At 54.2% G+C, this 21,791-nt stretch overlaps 1 protein-coding gene across 1 annotated transcript in view; it reads right to left on the reverse strand.

Moving 5' to 3' along the window:
• EXD3 (exonuclease 3'-5' domain containing 3) overlaps positions 1-200 on the reverse strand; it is a 247,437-nt gene extending 247,237 nt beyond the window's left edge. Inside the window, exon 1 of the mRNA XM_054393212.1 lies at positions 155-200. Within this exon, the coding sequence (XP_054249187.1) occupies positions 155-200 (46 nt within the window). The remainder of the gene's footprint in view (positions 1-154) is intronic.
• Between the last annotated feature and the right edge of the window lie 21,591 nt (positions 201-21,791).

The following is a 21,791-nucleotide window of genomic DNA, read 5'->3' on the forward strand; positions in this document are numbered from 1 at the left end:
CCTGGCCCTGAAAGCCCCACAAAGTAACAGACATCATCCATGCATGGCTTTAACCAAGCAGCCCCACGGGCTTCACTGCTGCAAAGCTGGACTGGGGCACTTACAACTAAATCAAGCTGCTGCTGCACAGCAAATCCAGCCCCCAGCCCCCCACCCTGCTTCACATGAAACCAGAACCCTCCTAGAAGAGCATCTCCCATGGGCTAGAAAGGATTAGCAACACTCATTTGGTAATGCAACAGCTCTGGAGCCTTCAGCCCTTCACCCTCTGTGGCTGGAAGATGCAAGGGGATCAATTTCTGGGGAGATCAGCCTCTGTCTGCTTGGCTCTGTGTGCTGGGGGTTAGGCTGTGCACACTGGGCTGGGAGCAGCCTGGGGCCTGATGAGATCTGGGTGAGAAGAAGATGAAATGCTGCTGTGAGTAGTGGCAGGGCTGGAAAAGAGGGTGATGGAATATTCCAGAAGCAGATTGTTTGGATTTTTTCCTCTTACTTTTCACCTACTTCTCTGAGCCCTTGGCTTCAGTTGTGATTTTGCATCTATTCTTATTTTTCATTCCAGGATTATTCATCATCCCATTATTCACCATTCCAGGATCTCTGAACCAAATGTTCAGGAATGCTTGACTTCAAACATTTTGGATTCACAGCTTCACAGACTGCACTGGGTTGGAAGGGAGCCTCCAAGGGCATCTTGTCCAACCCCCTGCAGGCAGCAGGGACATCTCCAGCTAGAGTAGGCTGCACAGGGACACATCCAGTCTGATCTTGAATGTCTCCAGGGACAGGGCCTCAAACACCTCCCTGGGCAACCTGTTCCAGTGTCTCCCCAGTCTCACTGTGCAGAACTTCCTCCTGATGTCCAACCCAACCCTGCCCTGCTCCAGTTTCAAACCACTGCCCCTAATTCTGTCCCCACAGCCCTCCCCAGCCTGCCTGTAGAACCCTTCAGAGACTGAATGCAGCTCTAAGGTCTCCCCAGAGCTTTCTCTTCTCCAGACTGTACAGCCCCAACTCTCCCAGTCTGACTCCATAGCAGAGGTGCTGCAGCCTTCTGATCATCTTGGTGGTCTTCTCTGGACCCCTTCTAGCAGGTCCCTGTCCCTCTTATGCAGCTGTTTTTAATTCACAATCATTTACTAGGAAGCCGTGACTCAGAATATTCTGAATGAAAATCTGCTACTGCATCAAGAGCTCAGACCTGAAGAATGAATTTAGAGACCTGAATGAGTTCTCCAGAACCACTTCTTGGATATTCAGGGCACCTCCCATTATGTTTTCATAAAGCCCAAAGGAAAACATTCAGCCACAAAGGAAAGAGCCTTTCATTCACCTTCTGCCTTCCACACTTCCTAAACAGCTCATCTCCAGAGCCTGGATTTCTTGTTCAGTATTCCATCTCACTTCGTATTTCAGGTCATGCTTCAGCTCTGCCTCCTCCAGCTCAGCTCTGCAGCCCTGCACTCACGAAGCACTTTAAGCAGTGAGGTGATTCCTGGCCGAGCCACCGCACGATCCTGTTCCCTTCCAACCAGCCCCTGGGACACAGCAGCCAAGTGAAAAATGCCACATTTACAATTCACAGCACAGTGTTTTCCTCTCATCTCTGGCAGTTCTGAGACCTTCACCTCTCCCAACACTGCCTGCTCTCAGCTACTGCCTCTGCTCTGGAAAACGAAAAGTCTCCCTTTAAAAGGAAAGGGAAGAAATTGCAGGTCCCGGGTGCCCAGGGAGTGAGCAGCCAGCAGAGCTCAGCCTGTGTGTGTGTGAATGCCTGGACACAGGCTCTGCTCCTGGCCTGTCTCCCAAGGAAATCTAGACACACACAGACAAAAAAAGAAAAAAAAGAGACTGCAACCCAGAGTGTAACCAAATCCACTGTAAATCTGGAGTGCAATTAATGCAGGGAACGAGCTGGAATGACACAGGAAATGAGAGCAGTTAGGAGAGCAGAGCCTCAGCTCAGATGCAGCCAATAACTCAACTTGTTCAAAAGCCTTCTGAGCCTCAAGCAAACACAACAATCCCTTTTCTGCCATGGCTTTTTCCTACCTTACCTCCCTGTCACTGAAACCTCAACTCACCATTTTTCCAGCCCACAGGCTCATGGAAACCATCTCTGCTGGCAGTCCTGCCCAGCTCAGCGTGTGGCCCACATGGCACTGTGTGAGCAGGAGTGAAGAGGAAACATCCTTCCCCTGCTCCACAGCCTGGGGCTGAATGCACCCACGATGAACTTACCAAGTTCAACAAGGTCAAGTGCAAGGTCCTGCACCTGGGGCAGGGCAATCCCAAGCACACATCCACATGGCTGAGGAGCCACTCAAGAGCAGCCTGGAGGAGAAGGCTTTGGGGGTCTGTGCTGGGTTACACCCATCCTGGATGGGGCTGAAAGAACCCAGCCCCCCAGTTGGACAAAAGGAACTTAATCCAGGTGGGACTTGGTTCCTTCCCCACCAGGAGAAAGGGGTCTCCTGGTTCAGAGGTGGTCTATTGCACTCCCCCTTCTTGTCCAGCAAGCCTATCACAGACTGGACATCTCGCTGCTTGCTCTCTTTCCTGTCTTGTCCGCTCGAGAGCACATCGCTGCTGCCGCTGCCTCCTGCGCTGACCACAGGCCCGGGGCCTGCTGCTTCCCACTGCGTCCACTGCCATCCAGGGCACAGAAGGCCCGGGGCCTGCTGCTTCCAACTGCATCCACTGCCATCCAGGGCACACAAGGCCATCCAGCCTTGGTTTATGTATTTCCCATTTACCCTCATTACTCACCTTTTTGAACCCTCCCTGTTACTGCTATATATATATATCACAGTCTCACAGTATGTCAGAGGTTGGAAGGGACCTCAAGAGAGCAGCAGGTCCAACCCCCCTGCCAGAGCAGGGTCACCCAGGGCAGTCTGCACAGGAATGCATCCAGGTGGGTTTTGAAAGTCTCCAGAGAAGGAGACTCCACAACCCCCCTGGGCAGCCTGTTCCAGGGCTCTGTCACCCTCACTGGAAAGAAGTTTCTCCTCATGTTGAGCTGAAATCTTCTCTGGTCAAGTTTGAACTCATTGGTCCTTGGCTTATCACTGTGAACCACGCAAAAGAGCCTGGCCCCCTCCCCTTGACACCCACCCCTCAGCTATTGATAGACATTGATCAGATCCCTCTCAGCCTTCTCTTCTCCACACTAAACAGCCCCAGGGCTCTCAGTCTCTCTTCACAGGGGAGATGCTCAAGTCCCCTAAGCATCCTCCTGGCTCTCCCTTGGACTCTCTCCAGCAGGTCTCTGTCTCTCTCGAACTATATTTTCTTTTTTTTGTAAAAAAATTACCTCTTCTGCTTCCAAACCAATTCCAGACTATTTCTTTCATGAATTTACTTCTCATCTCCCCTACCCATTTTTTATCTTTCCTCCCTCTCTACTTGCCAGGAAAAAGGGAGGGGGGAGGAACCTTAATCTGTTATCATTTGAGCTTCTAAACTCCAGTCAGAGCTCAAACCAGCACAGGGTGTCAGTTGGTGACAAACTGCCCAGGAGCCAGCAATGGTCCCTGGCAGCCCAGCAGGCAGCTGTGTGCTGAGCTGCATCCAGAGCAGGGAGAGCAGCAGCACAGGGAGGGGATTCTGCCCTCTGCTCTGCTCTGCTCACACCCCACCTGCAGCACTGCCTCCAGTTCTGGGGTCCCCAGCACAAGAAGGACCTGGAGCTGCTGGAGAGGGTCCAGGGGAGGCCACAGAGATGATCTGAGGGCTGAGAACCTCTGCTGTGGGGACAGGCTGGGAGAGTTGGGGCTGTTGAGCCTGGAGAAAAGAAGGCTCCAGGGAGACCTTAGAGCAGCCTTCCAGTACCTGAAGGGGCTCCAGGAGAGCTGGGGAGGGACTTTGGGCAAGGGCTGGGAGTGCCAGGACAAGGAAAAATGGCTTTGAGCTGGGAGAGGGGAGATTGAGACTGGAGATGAGGAAGAAATTGTTGAGAGTGAGGCTGGGGAGACACTGGCACAGGTTGCCCAGGGAAGCTGTGGCTGCCCCCTCCCTGGAGGTGTTCAAGGCCAAGCTGGATGAGGCCTTGAGCACCCTGGGCTGGTGGGAGGTGTCCCTGCCCATGGCAGGGGGTTGGAACAAGGGCTTCTAACACAAATCCTTCTATGAGTCTATGATCTCCATGGCATGTCCTGTGGTGCTGCTGAGTCCCACTGCTGGACAAGGAGGCCAGCACTGAACAGCTGTGACAGGAGAAGGTCACCATGGAGAGGACAACCACACATCTTCATCCATCCCCTGCCCAAAAGCCTTTGCTGCCTGTTCTGTTGGTGCAGAAGAAAGAGGAAATTCCCACTCAGTTCTCTAGAGTGGGGACTGAAGGAGAGCAAACACTGAAGTGCTGATGGTGGTGCCCTGGTGTCAGGACAGTGCTGTTCCCTTCCCTGCCTGGGAAAGCCCTGGGAGTATCTCAGGATGAAACAGTCAGAGGCTGAACACAACAAGGTCACCAACAGGCATTCACTGCTAGAGCCAAGCAGAACCAAGAGAACAAGGCCACCACAGGCTTTGGACTGGTCCCACCTGAGCTGACAGACAGTGCAGCTCATGCTGGATCTTCAACTCTTATAGCTGACTACCCTCCAGCAAGGGCAGAAGATGTAAATCATGGAGTCACAGAATGGTGTGGACTGAGAGGCACCTTCAGAGCCAACCCCTGCAGTCAGCAGGGAGAGCTGCAGCTAGAGCAGGTTGCTCAGAGCTCCAAACAACCTCACCTGGAATTGTTCCAGGAATGGGGCAGCTCTCACCTCGCTGGGAAACCTGGGCCAGGCTCTCACCACCCTCAGTGCCAAACATTTCTCCCTTCTCCCCAGTCTGAATCTCCTTCTTTTAGTTCAAACCATCACTCCTTGGCCTGTCACCACAGGCCCTGCTCCAAAAATTGTCCACATCTTTCCTTAAGCACTGAAATGTGAAGGCCCAGATTGTTTTGGCTCCTGGAAGAAGTCATCTCTTCTTTCTCCTGCAGGACCTCTTTGGGGAACTGATCTCCTCATGGCTCTGCTGGCACTCCTAAAGAGTGGCAAATCCTGCCTTTGGCAGCAGTACTGCAGCAATACTGGTTTGTTCCCATTGGAATTCCAAGCTGGGTCCTGCTCAGCCATATACAAGAAGGAACCAGAGAAGCAGCAGGAAACAGAAGAAGGAATCCAGGAAGCAGCCTGGATATCCAAGGGAAAGGACAGGACCTTACAAGGAGGCTGATAAGCTTTCCAGGACAAATCTGGAAGGGCAGATGATTGCTCAGCAGAAAAGGGAGAAAAGAAGAAATTCAAAGGCAAGAACACAAAGCAGAGGCACTGGAACACAAATGGACAGAACTGAGCCACAGAGCAGCTGAGCTCAGCTCAGGAGACACAACAGGAAATGTGCAGTGACCTCCAGACACTGCAGCATGAGCAAGAAGCAGCAACTACTTAGATGCACATCTTAAAAAGCAACAGAACAGTGCCTGCAAAAGCAAGGGCAGGTCACAGAGACCAGAAAAACACCTTCAGGTGTCCCACCACCAGCACCCAGAACCTCCAAGCTCAGTTCTGCACAGACTTCCATGTGATGATTTCCAGCTGTTAGCAATGGTCATTGCATGAGCAAAGCAAACAAAGCAGGGATGAGAGCATGTAGAGCAGCATGAAACCCCAGAGTGCCAGGAGGGAGAGCATCAGCTCCTGCTGCTCCCAGCTCTAAGCAGCCAAGGAGGCCCAGGTCTGTCCTGCTAGAGAGCCAAGGTTCATAGAATCAGAGATTCATAGATTCACAGAAGGGTTGGGTTGGAAAAGACCTTAAAGGTCATCCAGTTCCAACCCCCTGCCATGGGCAGGGACACCTCCCACCAGCCCAGCTTGCTCAAGGCCTCATCCAGCCTGGCCTCAACACCTCCAGGGAGGAGACAGCCACAGCTTCCCTGGGCAACCTGTGCCAGTGTCTCCCCAGCCTCACTCTCAACAATTTCTTCCTCATCTCAACTCTCAATCTCCCCTCTCCCAGCTCAAAGCCATTCTCCCTCATCCTGGCACTCCCAGACCTTGTCACAAGTCCCTCCCCAGCTCTCCTGGAGCCCCTTCAGGTACTGGAAGGCTGCTCTAAGGTCTCCCTGGAGCCTTCTCTTCTCCAGGCTCAACAGCCCCAACTCTCCCAGCCTGTCCCCACAGCAGAGGTTCTGCAGCCCTTTGATCATCTCTGTGGCCTCCTCTGGACCCTCTCCAGCAGCTCCAGGTCCTTCTTGTGCTGGGGGCCCCAGAGCTGGAGGCAGTGCTGCAGGTGGGGTGTGAGCAGAGCAGAGCAGAGGGGCAGAATCCCCTCCCTGTGCTGCTGCTCTCCCTGCTCTGGATGCAGCTCAGCACACAGATGCCTGCTGGGCTGCCAGGGACCATAGCAGCTCCTGGGGAGATGTGCCCTCTGCAGCTGATTCCATCCAGTTCCTAGATAAAGCTCAAAGGGGAATTTTTGCCCCCACAAAGGAGGTTGCAGTCCATAGGGTACATGGCAAAGCTTCCCCAAATGAAGGTTTTAGCACTTGGGTGAAGATATTAGAAGGACATATCTGCAACCACTCCATCAAGACACAACTGACCCTGACAGCTCCTCCAAATAGTCTGTTCCTGGTTTCAAGCTGTCGAAATCAATGTATTTCCTTTCAACATTTTTCATTCTGAAAATGAATTTCCTCTGCCCTGAATCTGGTACCAGGCCTGGAGCAGCTGCTGGTAAATCTCAGCTTTTCCCCTGCTTAAAATCTGTGGTTGCATTTCAAAACCATCGAAACCACAAGGCTGATGGTTTTGAGCTAGAAAAGTGCCTTTGAGGGAAGCCATAAACTACTTTCTGTTCACTCTCCCCTTTTCCTCTGTGCAGACATCACTCACAGCCTGCTGTGAGCACAACCAAAGCAGTGTCTGCTGGCTGCAGAGGTAAAGAGGAGGGTTTGCTTTTGCCTCCTTGCAACATTCTGCTGCTGCATTATTCACTGCTGCTGCTGCAACACCCTGGCAAGAGAAAGCCACCTGCTGAGTGAGGCTCCTCCTCTCACATGGGGAAAGTGAAACACCCAACCCCACAGGAGGAATTCACCAGGGGGAAAAACATCTCTGAAGGCTTTTTCTTTGCAGCAAAAGCCATTCAGAGCTCTGTGGCCTGAGCCCTGGGAGAATGGCAGTCAGCTAACAGTCATCTGAGGAAGAGATACAGCAGGCAAAAGGAAACACCAGCCCCAAAGGGGTGGATTTCATCGTCTTAAAGGCCTTTTCCAACCTAAACCATTCATAAATTCATAGAATCACAGCATGGTTTGAGCTGGAAGGGACCTTAAAGCTCATCCAGTTCCAGCCCCCTGCCATGGGCAGGGACACTTCCCACCAGCCCAGGGTGCTCAAGGCCTCATCCAGCCTGGCCTTCAACACCTCCAGGGAGGGGACAGTCATAGTCTGCCTGGGCAACCTGTGCCAGTGTCTCCCCAGCCTCACTCTCAACAATTTCTTCCTCATCTCAACTCTCAATCTCCCCTCTCCCAGCTCAAAGCCATTGTCCCTCATCCTGGCACTCCCAGCCCTTGTCCAAAGTCCCTCCCCAGCCTTCTTGTAGGCTGCTTTTCTAACAAATCTGTGGCAATTCTGTGATAACAATTGTCAGAACTCACAATTCTATGATCATAGAAGCAGATCACAGCCACCAGCCAGGTAAAGCTGAAATTCATGTACAGAAAAGGTCAAGAACAAACTGCAGCCTTGCAAATTAACAGGACTTCAAAAAGTGTTTAATGGAACAGAACAAACCCAAGGCACCCAGAGAGCACTCAGTGGATTTTCACCATTATCTGCTGGTTTGTGTGGCTCCTGCCCCAGAGAACCCTGGAACCACAGAGTCACAGAATGTATCCAGCTGGAAGAGACTCTCAAAGCTCATCTTGGCCAACCCCCTGCAGGCAGCAGGGACACCTCCAGCTAGATCAGGCCCAGGGCCACACCAAGTCTGATCTTGAATGTTTCCAGATGAGGCATGGGGCCTCAACCACCTCCCTGGGCAACCTGTTCCAGTCTCTCCCCACCCCCACTGTGCAGAACTCCCTCCTGATGTCCAACCTAACCCTGCCCTGCTCCAGTGTCAATCCATTGTCCCTCAGCCTATCCCCACAGCCCCTTCTGAACAGTCCCTCCCCAGCCTGCCTGCAGGTCCTCTCCAGATCTTGAAATGCAGCTCTGAGATCTCCCTGGAGCCTTCTCTTCTCCAGGCTGAACAGCCCCAACTCTCTCAGACTGTCCCCATAGCAGAGGTTCTCTTATCATCTTTGTGGCCTCCTCTGGACCCTCTCCATCTGCTCCATGTCTTTTTTGTGTTGGGGTCCCACCCCTGCAGGTGAGGTCTCCCCAGAGCAGAGCAGAGGGGCAGGATCCTCTCTCTCCATCTCTGGCCACACTGCTTTGGATGCAGCCCAGGCTGCCCTTGGCCTTCTGTGCTGCCAGTGCCCATTGCTGGCTCCTGTCCAGCTTCTCCCCCACCCCCAAGTCCTCCTCTGCAGGGCTGCTCTCAATCTCATCACCCTCCAGCCTGGGTTGGTGTCGAGGGTTGCCCTGACCTAGGTACAGGACCTTGTGCTTTGGCTTACTGAACCTCTGTGAAAACTGACAACCTCAATAAGCCTTTGGGTGATGTTTCTGAGTGTTCCTATGCACTTAAAAAGCAAAATGTAGAAGCCTGTAGGCAATGCATGAAGTGGGAGTGGGTGAGGGAGCAGAGCTATTCAGCCAGCTCCTGGTTCAGCAGCAGGAGAGGAACACTCAGCACTGTGTGCTTACATTGCATCTGAGACCCAACAAACAGCAGGTTCTGTGGATGAGCCATTCATCAAACCCCATTTTCTCTCCATTTTTCTCAGAGAAGTGTCTGCAGCTCACACCAAGTGCCTGCTAACTCTGTAGAAGGCTGGCAGGGAACACCAATAACATCACTTTGATGATGCAGAGACTGAACAGTTCCATTGCCAGGTGACAAATGTGCTCAGGACAAGCTGGCTTAGATAGGGAGCTACAAAATTGCTCCATAGAAGCTCACCAATTTTCACACTTTCTGGGTTTTCACAGAATCCCAGCAAGGTGAGGGTTGGAAGAGACCTCTGGAGCTTATCCAGTCCAACCCCCTGCTCCAGCAGGGCACCCCCAGCAGCTTGCCCAGGAGCACAATGGCCAGGGGGGGTTGGAAGCTCTCCAGAGAAGGAGACTCCACAACCTCTCTGGGCAGCCTGCTCCAGGCCTCCAGCACCCTCACACCAAACAAGTTTCTCCTCCTGCTCAGGTGGAAGCTCCTGGGTTCCAGTTTGTGCCCAGTGCCCCTTGTCCTGTCCCTGGGCACCACTGAAAAGAGTCTGGCCCCAGCCTCTTGCCCCCCATAGCTCCTTTAGCTCTTGCTGAGCACTGATCAGATCCCTTCTGGGGCTGCTCTCCTCCAGGCTCTCAGCCCCAGGGCTCTCAGCCTTTGCTCCTCACAGAGCTGCTCCAGGCCCCGCTCAGCATCTCTGTAGCTGCTGCTGGACTCTCTCCAGAAGTTCCCTGTCCCTGGGGAGCCCAGCTCTGTTCCATGTGAAGTGCACCATGGTGGGGATGGGAAGGAATTCCGCTCACAGTTGTCCACTCCTGTTCCAGGTGCACCTGCACCAAGAGGGCCAAACATTCTTTGCTATTTTCTCATGGCAGAGTCTGAGCCCTTGGGGAGCAGCTCTCTTTCCGGGAATGACAGCAGCTCACTGCCAGGGACACCATGAGTAAGGAATAAGCCCTGGTGGTTCAGCCCAGCCCCCAGCCACAGCAGCAAGGAGACTGCCACGGGGAACAGAAGCACCCTGGAGCTGCTCCCTTGCAGGGCAGTGTCTCAGGCAGCAGCCTGCAGCCAGGCAGAGGAATGCTGCTGCACAGCCTCAGCACTTGAACTGCTAACCACATCCCAGCACTGAGCCCTCCAGTGCCAAATTCACAACAGGATCAGATGTCTCTCAACCTGAATTTCATTTTAGGAGCAATAAATTGCTCTGCTTCAGCACAATTTCCAGGGCTCCCAAGCTCACTCCCAGCCCTGCTGCTGACTCCCTCCCAACTCTCACCAAAAGACAAATAGGCTTTAAAATGCCTGACTGTGGGGCTGGCTGAATGCAGAGAGGGAAGTGAAGCAGATGAGGAGGCTCCTTTACAAGGTATGTCTGGCTCGCTCCAGCCTTGGGCTCCGTCTCCATCCCAGCTCCAGCTTCCTACTCGGCAGAGCTTTGAACTCCACCGCACAGAAGGCTTCAGGTCTCCAAAGGGAGGCAACCACACGCAGCTACCACAGCCTGCAAACCTCCACACACCTCCCCTCTAAGCCTCACATTAGAGACTGAGCCTTTGGGGAGCTCTGGAAGCCAAGGCTCACCAAAGGAAAAGCAGCTACCACTGCACCCTCCACTTCTTCATTCACACACTCAGATTCTCCTCCTGCACTAACACAGCCTGTGGAGGGGTCTGTAGCAGATAGGAGGAGAAAAATTCCCCACACTCAGTACCTTTCTCACTTGTAATCACTTGATCTGACCTCCAAGTTGTTCTCAGCAGTCAGGCCCCTCAGTGAACAGGGAGGGTTCCTTATTTCTCTGCTTCTGGAGCAGTTGTCACTGCTCTGCTACATTTCTTCATCCCTGTGATGCCCTCTGACAGGATAGTCACCAACTGCTGCTTGCCAGAGGAGATCTGTAGGCCATGGCTGGGTTTCCCTGCAGTCTCCCTGCAGCAGATGAAGTACCCCATGGCTGGAATCCTTACTGAAATAAAGCTGTTCTCATCAGACTCACAGAATGGGCTGGGCTGGCAGGCACCTCCAGAGCTCATCCAGTCCAACCCCCTGCACTCAGCAGGGACATCCTCCACTAGATCAGGTTGCTCAGAGCCCTGTCCAGCCTCACCTTGAATATCTCCAGGGATGGGGCCTCAACCACCTCCCTGGGCAACCTGTTGCAGTGTTCCAGCAGCCTTCTGGTTGTGGTGGATTGAAAATTCCCCCCCAAGAGAAGTTGTTCCTCACATCCAATGTAAATCTGCTCCTCTCTAGTTTGAAGCCATTGTCCCTGGCCCTGTCACTGCAGGCCTTTGCAAACAGTCCCTCTCCACCACCTGAGGCACAACCAGGAGGTGGTCCAGACAGTGCTGGGAACTGCAGAACCACTTTATGATTTGATCCACAGGCCAGATGGAAAGGTCAACTCAAAAAAGCTTCTCTTACCCCAGCTCTCTCCCTGTATCAAAATGGAGAGAAAGCTCCACTTCAGTTCAAGTGAGACTGTGGTTCCACTCAGCAGGAAATGTTTCACTTCACTTTAGGAAGGAGGTCAGTATCACAGAATGGGTTGGGTTGGAAGGGACCTCAAAGCTCCTCCAGTTCCAACCCCCTGCCATGGGCAGGGACACCTCCCACCAGCCCAGCTTGCTCAAGGCCTCATCCAGCCTGGTCTCAACACCTCCAGGGAGGGGACAGCCACAGCCTCCCTGGCAACCTGTGCCAGTGTCTCCCCAGCATCACCCTCAACAATTTCTTCCTCATCTCCACTCTCAATCTCCCCTCTCCCAGCTCAAAGCCATTGTCCCTCATCCTGGCATTCCCAGCCCTTGTCCAAAGTCCCTCCCCAGCTCTCCTGGAGCTCCTTCAGGTACTGGAAGGCTGCTCTGAGGTCTCCCTGGAGCCTTCTCTCCTCCAGGCTGAACAGCCCCAACTCTCCCAGCCTGTCCCCACAGGGGACATTAAGATTGTTATAATTGTTGCTGTTGTTTAAATGTCCAAATTCAGAGACCAAACATCATCATGGTCATTATTGTTGCTGCTTTTGTCATTTAAGGTCTACATTCAGAGACCAAACAGATCCACAGCTGGAGAGTGACCTGTTCCAGGTGAGCACTGAGGAGAAACTGCCAGGCTGGGGAGGAGAAGGGACAGGAAGAGCAGTGGGCAGGGCACAGAGCTACTGAAAGCAGTGCAGGCTTTTTCTCAGCAGCAGTAGAAGTCACTCCTGAAGCCAGGGCCAGAGCCATGCCTTCCATTCTGAGAAACCTGAGGTAGGCAAACAGGAGAGGGAAGCTGAGGGCCAGGCTCGCAGGGGCTGTGCTGCGCAGCGAGTCCGCAGCTCACATTGCTCCACGGCAGCCTCCCAGCTGGAAGCAATCCCCACACTTGCAGCAGCAGAATAACAGAGCTCACATATGCTTCTGATAAACCCAGCCCCACAAATAACCAGGCCTGTCTTTGCACAATGGCTACAATTCAGCATTTCCCCCCAAAAGCACAGAGCAGATGAAAGGCTCCCATCAAAAGCAAAGGGCTGCTCCTCCCAGCAGAGCAGCCAAGAGCAGTGTCCTCTGCTCCTGGTGCTCTTCATCAATGAAGAGGAGGGAGAGCTACAGCAGAAGGCAGGGAGGCTCCCCTGGTACCCCAAACAGGGAGATTCCTCTCCCTCAGCCCCACAAGACACTCATGTTGTTCTCCCACTTGGTTCATACAGACACCTGAGGAACATCAACATCCCAGAATCCAGATCTGGGGGCAGCCAAAGCAGCAGAAATGAAACCTAACCAACAAGTTACCCAGCTCTGGGAGCACCCTCAGACAGTCAGATGAACCACTCTCAGAGAGCAGGGTCAAAGGAAAGCACAGAATTAGAGACTCACTCAAGTTGGGAAAGACTTCTAAGAACTTCCTCCTGATGTCCAACCTAACCCTGCCCTGCTCCACTTTCAAACCATTGCCTCTCATCCTATCCCCACAGCCCTTCTGAACAGTCCCTCCCCAGCCTGCCTGCAGCTCCCCTTCAGATACTGAAATGCAGCTCTGAGGTCTCCCTGGAGCCTCCTCTTGTCCAGGCTGAACAGCCCCAATTCTTTCAGCCTATCCCCACAGGGAGGTTCTGCAGCCCTCTGATCATCTTTGTGCTATCCTCTGGACCCTCTCCAGCAGCTCCAGGTCCTTCTCCTGCTGGGGATCCCACAGCAGGACACAGCCCTGCCCTTGAGGTCTCAGCAGAGCAGAGCAGAGGGGCAGGATCCCCCCTCTCACCTGCTGGCCACTTCACACTGAGGCAGTCAGGAGGAGCAGCAGGGACAGGTCTAGGAACCTGACCTGGGAAGGAATGTCAGACATGGAGTATCACCACCGAAAGAAAAGATCCATTTTTTTCCCACCAGATATATCTGGAAATCCCCAAGCCTGAACCTAATAACCCTGAACTGCCTTTCCTCAGCAGTTTACATGACAAATCCCAACTGTTAACACAAAAAACCTCAGTGAATGTTTCAAAACCATTCAACCTTCTTTGGAGAACAGTAAAAATTGTTGGGCTCTTGTTTCAAGTCCATTCCCAGATCTTCTTCTGCCAGTTCCTCACTGCTGTGCATTTCAGAGGGATCAGCAGATGCAGAATGGTGCCCAGAACCTCTGAGACTGGAGGGCATGGTCGGGGCATGACTTCCACTGGCATGGACCGGGCAGCCAGGTTCTGTGTCCCAGGTTGAAACCTAGCCCCCAGGTGGACAAAAGAAACCTGATCCAGGTGGGCAGAGAGAGAGATTTGGGTTTCCCACTGGGTCAAAGGTCTATTCCACTCCCCCTCCCTGTCCAGCAAACCTGTTTAAGGAGAGACACTTCTTAGCTCTCTCTCTTTTCCCTGCCTCCTCTGCTGCTGCTGCTTCCTGCATCAACCCCGTGCCAGGCCTAGCCCCATGCTGCATCCACACTTTCTGAAGAGCTGAATCCATTGGACCAAAGCAACCCAATGCCAGCTGGGCCTGGTTTGGTCTCATTTTCTACTTACCCTCTTCCTTACACCTTTGCAACCTTGCCTGTTACTGCTGTATATAGAGCGAGTTACAAAATCACTTTTTTTTTTTTCACTTCCAAACCGATTCCAGACCACTTTCTTTCATGATCTTTCCTCTCCTTTCTCCTGCCTAATTTGCTTAACCTTACTGGGAAAAGGGGGAGGGGGAGGGAATCTAAGTCTGTTGTGATTTGGGCTTTTGGACTCTGGGTAAAGCTCAAACCAGCACACCCTGAGCTGCAGCTTCATCCCTGCCAGGAGGGTGAAAGGCACTGAAGGCATCCTGCTTCCCCCAGAGCCCAGGGACCTCTGACAGCTCCACAGCTCCACCTGCACCTTGTGGTGTCTGACGTCAGCATTGCCTTCACCCCTCCTGCACAGCCCAACCACCCGAGGAGAGCTGTAGGTGAGACCTGAGAAGCAGAGCTTCAGCCTGAAGGACACTTTCTGGCAGCTGTTCTATGGACCCCTGGTGGTCAGGACTTGGTGCTCTGAGAGCTGCAGCCTGGCTTTGATTCCCAGCCAGGGAGATTGTCCTTTGGCTGATGAACTTGGTGGCTTTCTGTGATGGAGTCACAGCATCAGTGGACAAGGGAACAGCAACTGATGCATCTACCTGTGTAAAGTGTTTGACACTGTCCCCATGACGTCCTGGTCACCAAGCTGGAAAAGCATGGACTGCATGGAAAAGCATGGGTGGCCACTGGAACTGGATGGATGACTGCACTCTGAGAATGGTTTGGGGTGGAAGAGACCTTCAAGCTCATCCAGTTCCAACCCCCTGCCATGGGCAGGGACACCTCCCACCAGCCCAGGGTGCTCAAGGCCTCATCCAGCCTGGCCTTCAACACCTCCAGGGAGGAGGCAGCCACAGCCTCCCTGGGCAACCTGTGCCAGTGTCTGGACCCTCTCCAGCAGCTCCAGGTCCTTCTTGTGCTGGGGTCCCCAGAGCTGGAGGCAGTGCTGCAGGTGGGGTGTGAGCAGAGCAGAGCAGAGGGGCAGAATCCCCTCCCTGTGCTGCTGCTCTCCCTGCTCTGGATGCAGCTCAGCACACAGCTGCCTGCTGGGCTGCCAGGGACCATTGCTGGCTCCTGGGCAGTTTGTCACCAACTGACACCCCCAAGGCCTTCTCCTCCAGGCTGCTCTGCAGCCACTCCTCACCCAGCCTGGATCTGTGCTTGGGATTGCCCTGCCCCAGCTGCAGGACCTTGCCCTTGGCCTTGTAGAGCCCCATGGGCCTGGCAATGTTTCTTGCCCTGGGCAGCAGACACAGAGCAGCCACCCCTGTGCCCCAGATCCCAAGTGGGGCTCCTGGGGGGTGAAGTGGGGCAGAAAGGCTACCTGTGAGCTGAGCAGCAGCCTGCAGAGCTTTGCTGGTTGCCATGGCAGGCAGGGCAAGGTGGCTGCCTGGTGACAGGGATGACTGACGCACATCTCGAACAATTGCCCTCTTCCTGTCCTGTGGCAGCAGAAAAACAGGATGTGGAGAGGTGTTTATCTGAGGGCAGGAGATAAGGCAGCTCCCTGACATTTCCACAAGTAGCAGCTTTAGCAAACAAGATCTTATAGATTGGCTGTAAAGAAAAAAGTTAAGAACTCCCACTGCTGCCTGTGACTGAATTATGCATGGAAAGAGGCCTGGGAGCAGCAGGAAGCAGTTGAGGAGCTGCTCTATGAGCCGTGAATACCAATGGGAAGCCTCCTTAGAGCTGAAGCAAACAAACAGCTCAGCCTGCAGCACCCCTGCCACCTCCAACAGCAGATTCAGTTGGGCACCACCGATGGGCTGGGCTCAGAGAACCTTCTCACCATGGAGCAGGATGGGAAGGGTGGATGCCAGGAGGATGCAGACTTCCTTTTCCCATGGAGCAGACAAGGGCTGATGGGGACAAGTTACTGCTGGGGACATTCCTGTTGGACTCCAGAAGAAAATATTTCCCTATGAGCACAGCTTGAGATTGGAATCAGAGAATGGTCTGGGTTGGAAGGGACCTCCAAAGCTCATCCAGTCCAACCCCTCTGCAGTCAGCAGGGACATCCTCCACTGGATCAGCTTGTCCAGGGCCCTGTTGAGCCTCACCTTGAATATCTCCAGGGATGGGGCCTCAACCATCTCCCTGGGCAACCTCTTGCAGTATTCCACCAACCCCATGGTGCAGCACTTGTTCCTCACAGCCAGCCCAAATCTGCTCTGCTCTAGTTTGAAGCCATTGCCTCTGGTCCTGTCACTGCAGGCCTTTGTGAGCAGTCCCTCTGCAGCCTTCTTGTAGGCACTGGAAGGCTCCCCAGAGACCCTTTGTTCCCAAGGGAAGCAGTGGAGTCCCCTACCTTGGTCAGTGTCAGCTTGCCATGGTGCTGACAGTGATGGGGAGCAGTGTCTGAGGAGACGTTTGGGGTATAGAAACCAGAGGCCACAGTGCTCTGATCCAGCCCCCAGCAGTGTCACTGTGCACTGCTAGGCACAGGGCCTGCAGCCCTGGCAGGAACCACACTTGGGCTGAGAGCAGTGACCACCACAGACCTGTTGGAGCAGTGGCTGGAACTACAATGATGTGCTCAAGAATGTAAACAGCCCTAAAACAGACAGTGAGTGCAAGCAGGTCTGGAAGGGAAGGATAACACCTGTGGGCTCAGCAATGGTGGAACAAGTGAGCAGTGGGGAGCAGGAGGCAGACTTGGAGGAACTAAAAGCTCAAAGTGCCTGTGCAGTGTCACAGCAGCTCCACCCCAAAAGGGCTCTTGCAAGGAGAGATGTGACTGAATCTAACACTGACCTCCAGCAGCTCTTTGTGCTACCCCAGGCACCTCCCATCCAGGAGCTGCAACAGCCACTGTGAGCCACTGGAGTCTGCAGCTGGCTCTGAAGCAGTTGCTTTGGAGCACCAAAGCAAACACCTTTGCAGGTCTGCACTGGCTTGCCTGGAACTAAAACATCACCAAGCCTGACACAAAGCTCCCTAAGCAATCAAACACTTGTGGCATGAGTTTGTGAGCTGCAGTTCCCTGAAACCCAGGAGCCAGCAGTGCCCTCCTGCAGCCCAGCAGGCAGCTGTGTGTGGGCAGCAGGGCAGGAGAGGGGATTCTGCCCCTTGGCTCTGCTCTGCTCACACCTCACCTCCAGCACTGCTGTCCCCAGCAGAAGAAGGACACAGAGCTGTGGAGTGAGGCCAGAGGAGGCCACAAAGATGATCCAAGGGCTGGAGCAGCTCTGCTGTGAGGCCAGGCTGAGGGAGCTGGGAGTGTGCAGCCTGGAGAGGAGAAGGCTCCAGGGGGACCTTAGAGCTGCCTGCCAGGACCTGAAGGGATCCTGCAGGAAGGCTGCAGAGAGACTTTTGCTGAGGGTGTCTGAGACAGGCCAAGGGGGAATGGTTTGAAGCTGAGGCAGAGCAGGGTTAGAGTGGAGCTGAGGAAGAAGTTCTTCAGTAGGAGGGAGGTGAGACTCTGGAACAGGTTGCCCAGGGAGGCTGTGGCTGCCTCCTGCCTGGAGGTGTTCAAGGCCAGGTTGGATGAGGCCTTGAGCAGCCTGGGCCAGTTGAGAGGTGTCCCTGCCTGGGGGTTGCAGGAAATGATCTCTGAGGTCCCTTCCAGCCTGAGCCATTCTGTGACCTCTGACACCTCCCTGTCAGACTTGCATGCAGCCAAGGATGTGCTGATCTCAGCTGCAATCCTATCACAGTCCTTACTGTGACCACTTCAACACCTTGCAAGTCAGTGATGCCTCCAAGACACAGCCCCAAGCAGCAGTGCTGAAAGAGGCTCTGTCACCAAGAGCTGCCAACAGCACCCAGATGTCTTTGCCATGGAAGACAGCAGCCCTCTGTGCTGGCATCTTGCCTCTGCCACACCAAGCAGGTGTCGGTTTCCTCACAGGGCTGCACCTCAGGCTATGCATCACAGGCAGATGCTGCACTTCTCCCACTGATGGGCACTGGGAAGTGAAGTAGTTCATCCCAAGTCTCCCAGCAGACCCCCAGGGAAGTGAGAAGAGGTGCCCAGTTCTGACCTCTCTCTTGTTTTCACATCACTATGGATCCATGTGGTTCAACAGTGACTCCTAACTTGTCCCAGTCTGGTGTCAGGAGCTCTGCAAACCCAGCTCCAGCCCCCAGGGAAGACACAGACCCTGCTGGGACCCCCATCAGCCATGCCCAGAGATGCTACACATCTGTGCAGTCTCCTCTCAGCCTCCAGGATTCCAGCTGCACCATTCCCATCTTCTCAGAGGTCCCCCAAAATAATCACAGTGCAGGCAGGAACTGAACTCCAAAGCAGCTCCCAGGAGCAGGCCCTCTGGGAGGCAAGGGCTGAGCTTGGTACCTGTGCTACCCCCTCCGAGCTGCAGGCTAGAGCAGATCCCTAGAGCAAAGTGGCTTTGCCCTGCCTTTGCTGCCAGGGCTGTGCTCCCCTCGGGACAGGGGCTGAGGGCAGTATCACAGCACCAGAGTGCAGAGCCCAGCACTGCCTGAGCCTGGCTGCCTGACAGCAGCTCCCAGCCCTTCGCTCTAGGCAGCCAGCCACAGCCAAGGGCCCCCTGCTGCAGCCCCACTCCAGCTGTGCCTTGGTTAATGCAGTCCCTTTCAGCCTGCAAGGGCACGTGGGACAGACTGAGAGAGGGAAAGACAGACAGAGACCAAGAGGGACAGACAGACACTGCAGAAGACTGAGAGACAAAGCCCAGTGGTGGGATGAAAGAGCAGGGAAGGAAGGCAGGACCCAGCCAAGCCAAACAAAGTTTTCCTTGAGTGATGACATCTGCTGGAGAGTCCCCAGCTTGCACCCTCCTTGCTGAGAAATTCTTTTAATTGTGTCTAGGACATTTTAAACATCCCAGGAGCAGCTCCTCTGCAATCCTGAGAGCTCTGAACTGCCTGAACTTTTGTTATGCTGAATTGCTGCTGGCTTGCTCCATGCTGCTTGAAGGAAAAGCTGAAAATTGCTTCACAGAGGTAGGGCCCTGGGGAGGGAAAGCCAATACCAAATCTTCATTTCTTCTTCCCCAAGGGAAAACAAATAATTCCTAACCATTCTTCTCCCTCCCAGCGTCTGTGTAGCCAAGTACAAAGAGCATCCAGAAGAAAACAACAGGAGAGATCTGCTCAAATTAGGCAAAATGAAGGAGGGTTAAGTGAGTGATCTGCAGAGCCAGAGCCTGCAACTGCCATGAGCCTGCCCCTTGCTGGAAGCCACCAGGGATGGTGGCTCCTCCACAGCCACTCCTCACCTGCTGCTGGAGAGAGGGCAGCTGGGCAGGAGCCTGCATCCAGCACCTATGGCAGGACAGCACTGCCTGGCAGGCTCCTACTGGCACTTTCTTCTGTGCATGAAGATCACTTCTTGTAACCCAGAGAGCCTGCTTCATGCTAAGCAGCAGTTTCCCAGCTGGCTGCAAGAGCCTTGATCAGCCCCACTGCTGGGGCTACCTGAATGCCACTGCCTGCTGGCTTCAAACCGTGGCTCCAGCCCTCTTACCTGCAGCAAACCTCCTGGCAAACCTCCCTCCAGCCTGCTTTGCCAGCATTAGTTTGTTCTCTAGCAGCACTCTGATAACCAGAAATGCCAGAGCTGACAGGCTCCAAGGGCCTCACTTCTCCACAAGCCAACCCCCTGCCAGCACACCTCAGGTTCCTGCACAGCTCTATTTAGCCAGACTGAAGAGGAGGACACTGCAAAGGCTCAGTAATGAGGAAAACCCAAAATCCCCAGCTGGGTGAGCTGGCCCTCACCTCAATCCCAGGCTCCACCACATCCCAGGTGTGTGGTACCTAGGAAGGTGGAAGCCTTCCAAGGGGGCAACACCTCACACCTCTGCTCTCTGAAGCAGCCACTTCAAGGTGTGTTCGGTACAGGCACATTTTCCAGGCACTTGGCATCAGTCTGGGGCTGTGTTTCCCCACTTGGCTGCTGCCAAGACATTTCCCTTGGGTCAGCAGAAGCTGTCTAGACACAAAGTGTCTCATCCTTGGTCCATCTCTGTCACAGGTCACATGTAGTGCAGCTGCAGCAACCCTCCCTGTGCAGCAACTCATCCCCTCCCTGCCCCAGCTCATAGCCTCTGGTCCCCAGCACATTCTCCACAAGCCTCCCCCCCAGGATAATGGCAGAAAAGACCTCAGCCAAATATAGCCTGGCCCCAGCTGGGCCAGGGAATGGAACCAGCTCAGCCCAGGGTCCAAGGCAGTGGCAGTGGAGCACAGAGGGTGACTCTGTACCCAGCACTGGGTGTGAGGGCATGAGGGAGAAGAGCAGGGAGCGGGACCTTCCCTTGCAGCTGTGCTGAAGCTGCTAGGTCAGGCAGCACTTCCCCTGCTCTGCCCTGCCAAAGGCATCTTCCCTGAGAACAGAGATACATTCACTCTCTGGTGGGCAGTGCCTCACCTTCTGCCCTGAACTGCAGGGGAGGGAGGTGCAGTGGGGAGGTCCACAGCTCTGCTATGAACAAGGCAAGACTCCAGCTGAAGGTGGAAGCCACACCTCAGCCACAAGACAGGACCTCTGCTGCAGCACGCTGAGAAGCTGAAAGCTGGTGACAGGATGGAAGTGCACTGATGGACATCATCCAGGACATCCCATGGGAGCTTTAACACAGCATCTACCACCAAGGGAGGCAGAACCTCCTCCTCTGCTTCCAGACCCTGCTCAGCACCATCTCTCCATAGCCAGGAGGATGCCAGTCAGACACAGCAGTGCAGCACCTACTGAACCACACTCCAGCAAGAAGGCTGATGGGCAGCTCATGGACACACACTGGCTTCTGCTTGGGACAGTGCTGGCACTCAGCACATCCTGGTGCTGAGTAAATGGCTGGTGGCAGCTATGAGATTCATAGAATCACAGAATGGTTTGGGTTGGAAAGGACCTGAAAGCTCATCCAGTCCCAACCCACTGCCATGGGCAGGGACACCTCCCACCAGCCCAGGGTGCTCAAGGCCTCATCCAGCCTGGCCTTGAACCTCTCCAGGCAGGGAACAGCCACAGCCTCCCTGGGCAACCTGTGCCAGTGTCTGGACCCTCACTCTCAAGAGTTTCCTCCTCATCTTCAGTCTCAATCTCCCCTCTCCCAGCTCAAAGCCATTGTCCCTCATCCTGGCACTCCCAGCCCTTGTCCAAAGTCCCTCCCCAGCTCTCCTGGAGCCCCTTCAGGTACTGCAAGGCTGCCCTGAGGTCTCCCTGGAGCCTTCTCTTTTGCAGGCTGAACAGCCCCAACTCTCCCAGCCTGTCCCCACAGGGGAGGTTCTACAGCCCTCTGATCATCTCTGCGGCCTCCTCTGGACCCTCTCCAGCAGCTCCAGGTCCTTCTTGTGCTGGGGTCCCCAGAGCTGGAGGCAGTGCTGCAGGTGGGGTCTGAGCAGAGCAGAGCAGAGGGGCAGAATCCCCTCCCTGTGCTGCTGGTCACAGATGGGGAGCCTGATCTGAAGCAGTGAGCAGAGGGAGCACTGATGGCTCTCTAGCCCCTAGGTACAGGGAGTACAAAGGCTGATGGGCAGGGAGCACCACCTGAGAACATCCACTGCAAACATCTCAGTCCTCAGACCTGCAAAGGGTTCTCTAAAAACTTGTGGTTTGCTGGGGAGGAGGCTGGGGGTTTGCTTTATGCTTTTAGCCTCCTGTTTTTGTCTTAGTGGCTACCACTCATTTCCAGTAACTGCTGACCACAGTGCAAGAGGAGCATCCGACAAGAAAGTGCAGGAGTCCACTCTGAGCAACGGCAAGCCCTGAAACAGTAACACACCAAGAGGAAGTAAATCAGAGCCTTTTAATTTCACCATCTCAATTACCCTCCCACCTGCTGGGAATCTCAGTGAGCAGCACAGGCTGGCTGCATCCTTGCCAGGCTGGCTGCATCCTTGCTGGGCTGTCTGTCCTCTCATTCTGACCTGGCCTAATGCCCTGGGGTTAGCCTGCAGGACTCTGTCATCTCTTGCACTCGTATGACCTAAGAAAGGGA

This window comes from Indicator indicator, chromosome 28, assembly GCF_027791375.1.
Source record: "Indicator indicator isolate 239-I01 chromosome 28, UM_Iind_1.1, whole genome shotgun sequence".
NCBI lineage: Eukaryota > Metazoa > Chordata > Aves > Piciformes > Indicatoridae > Indicator > Indicator indicator.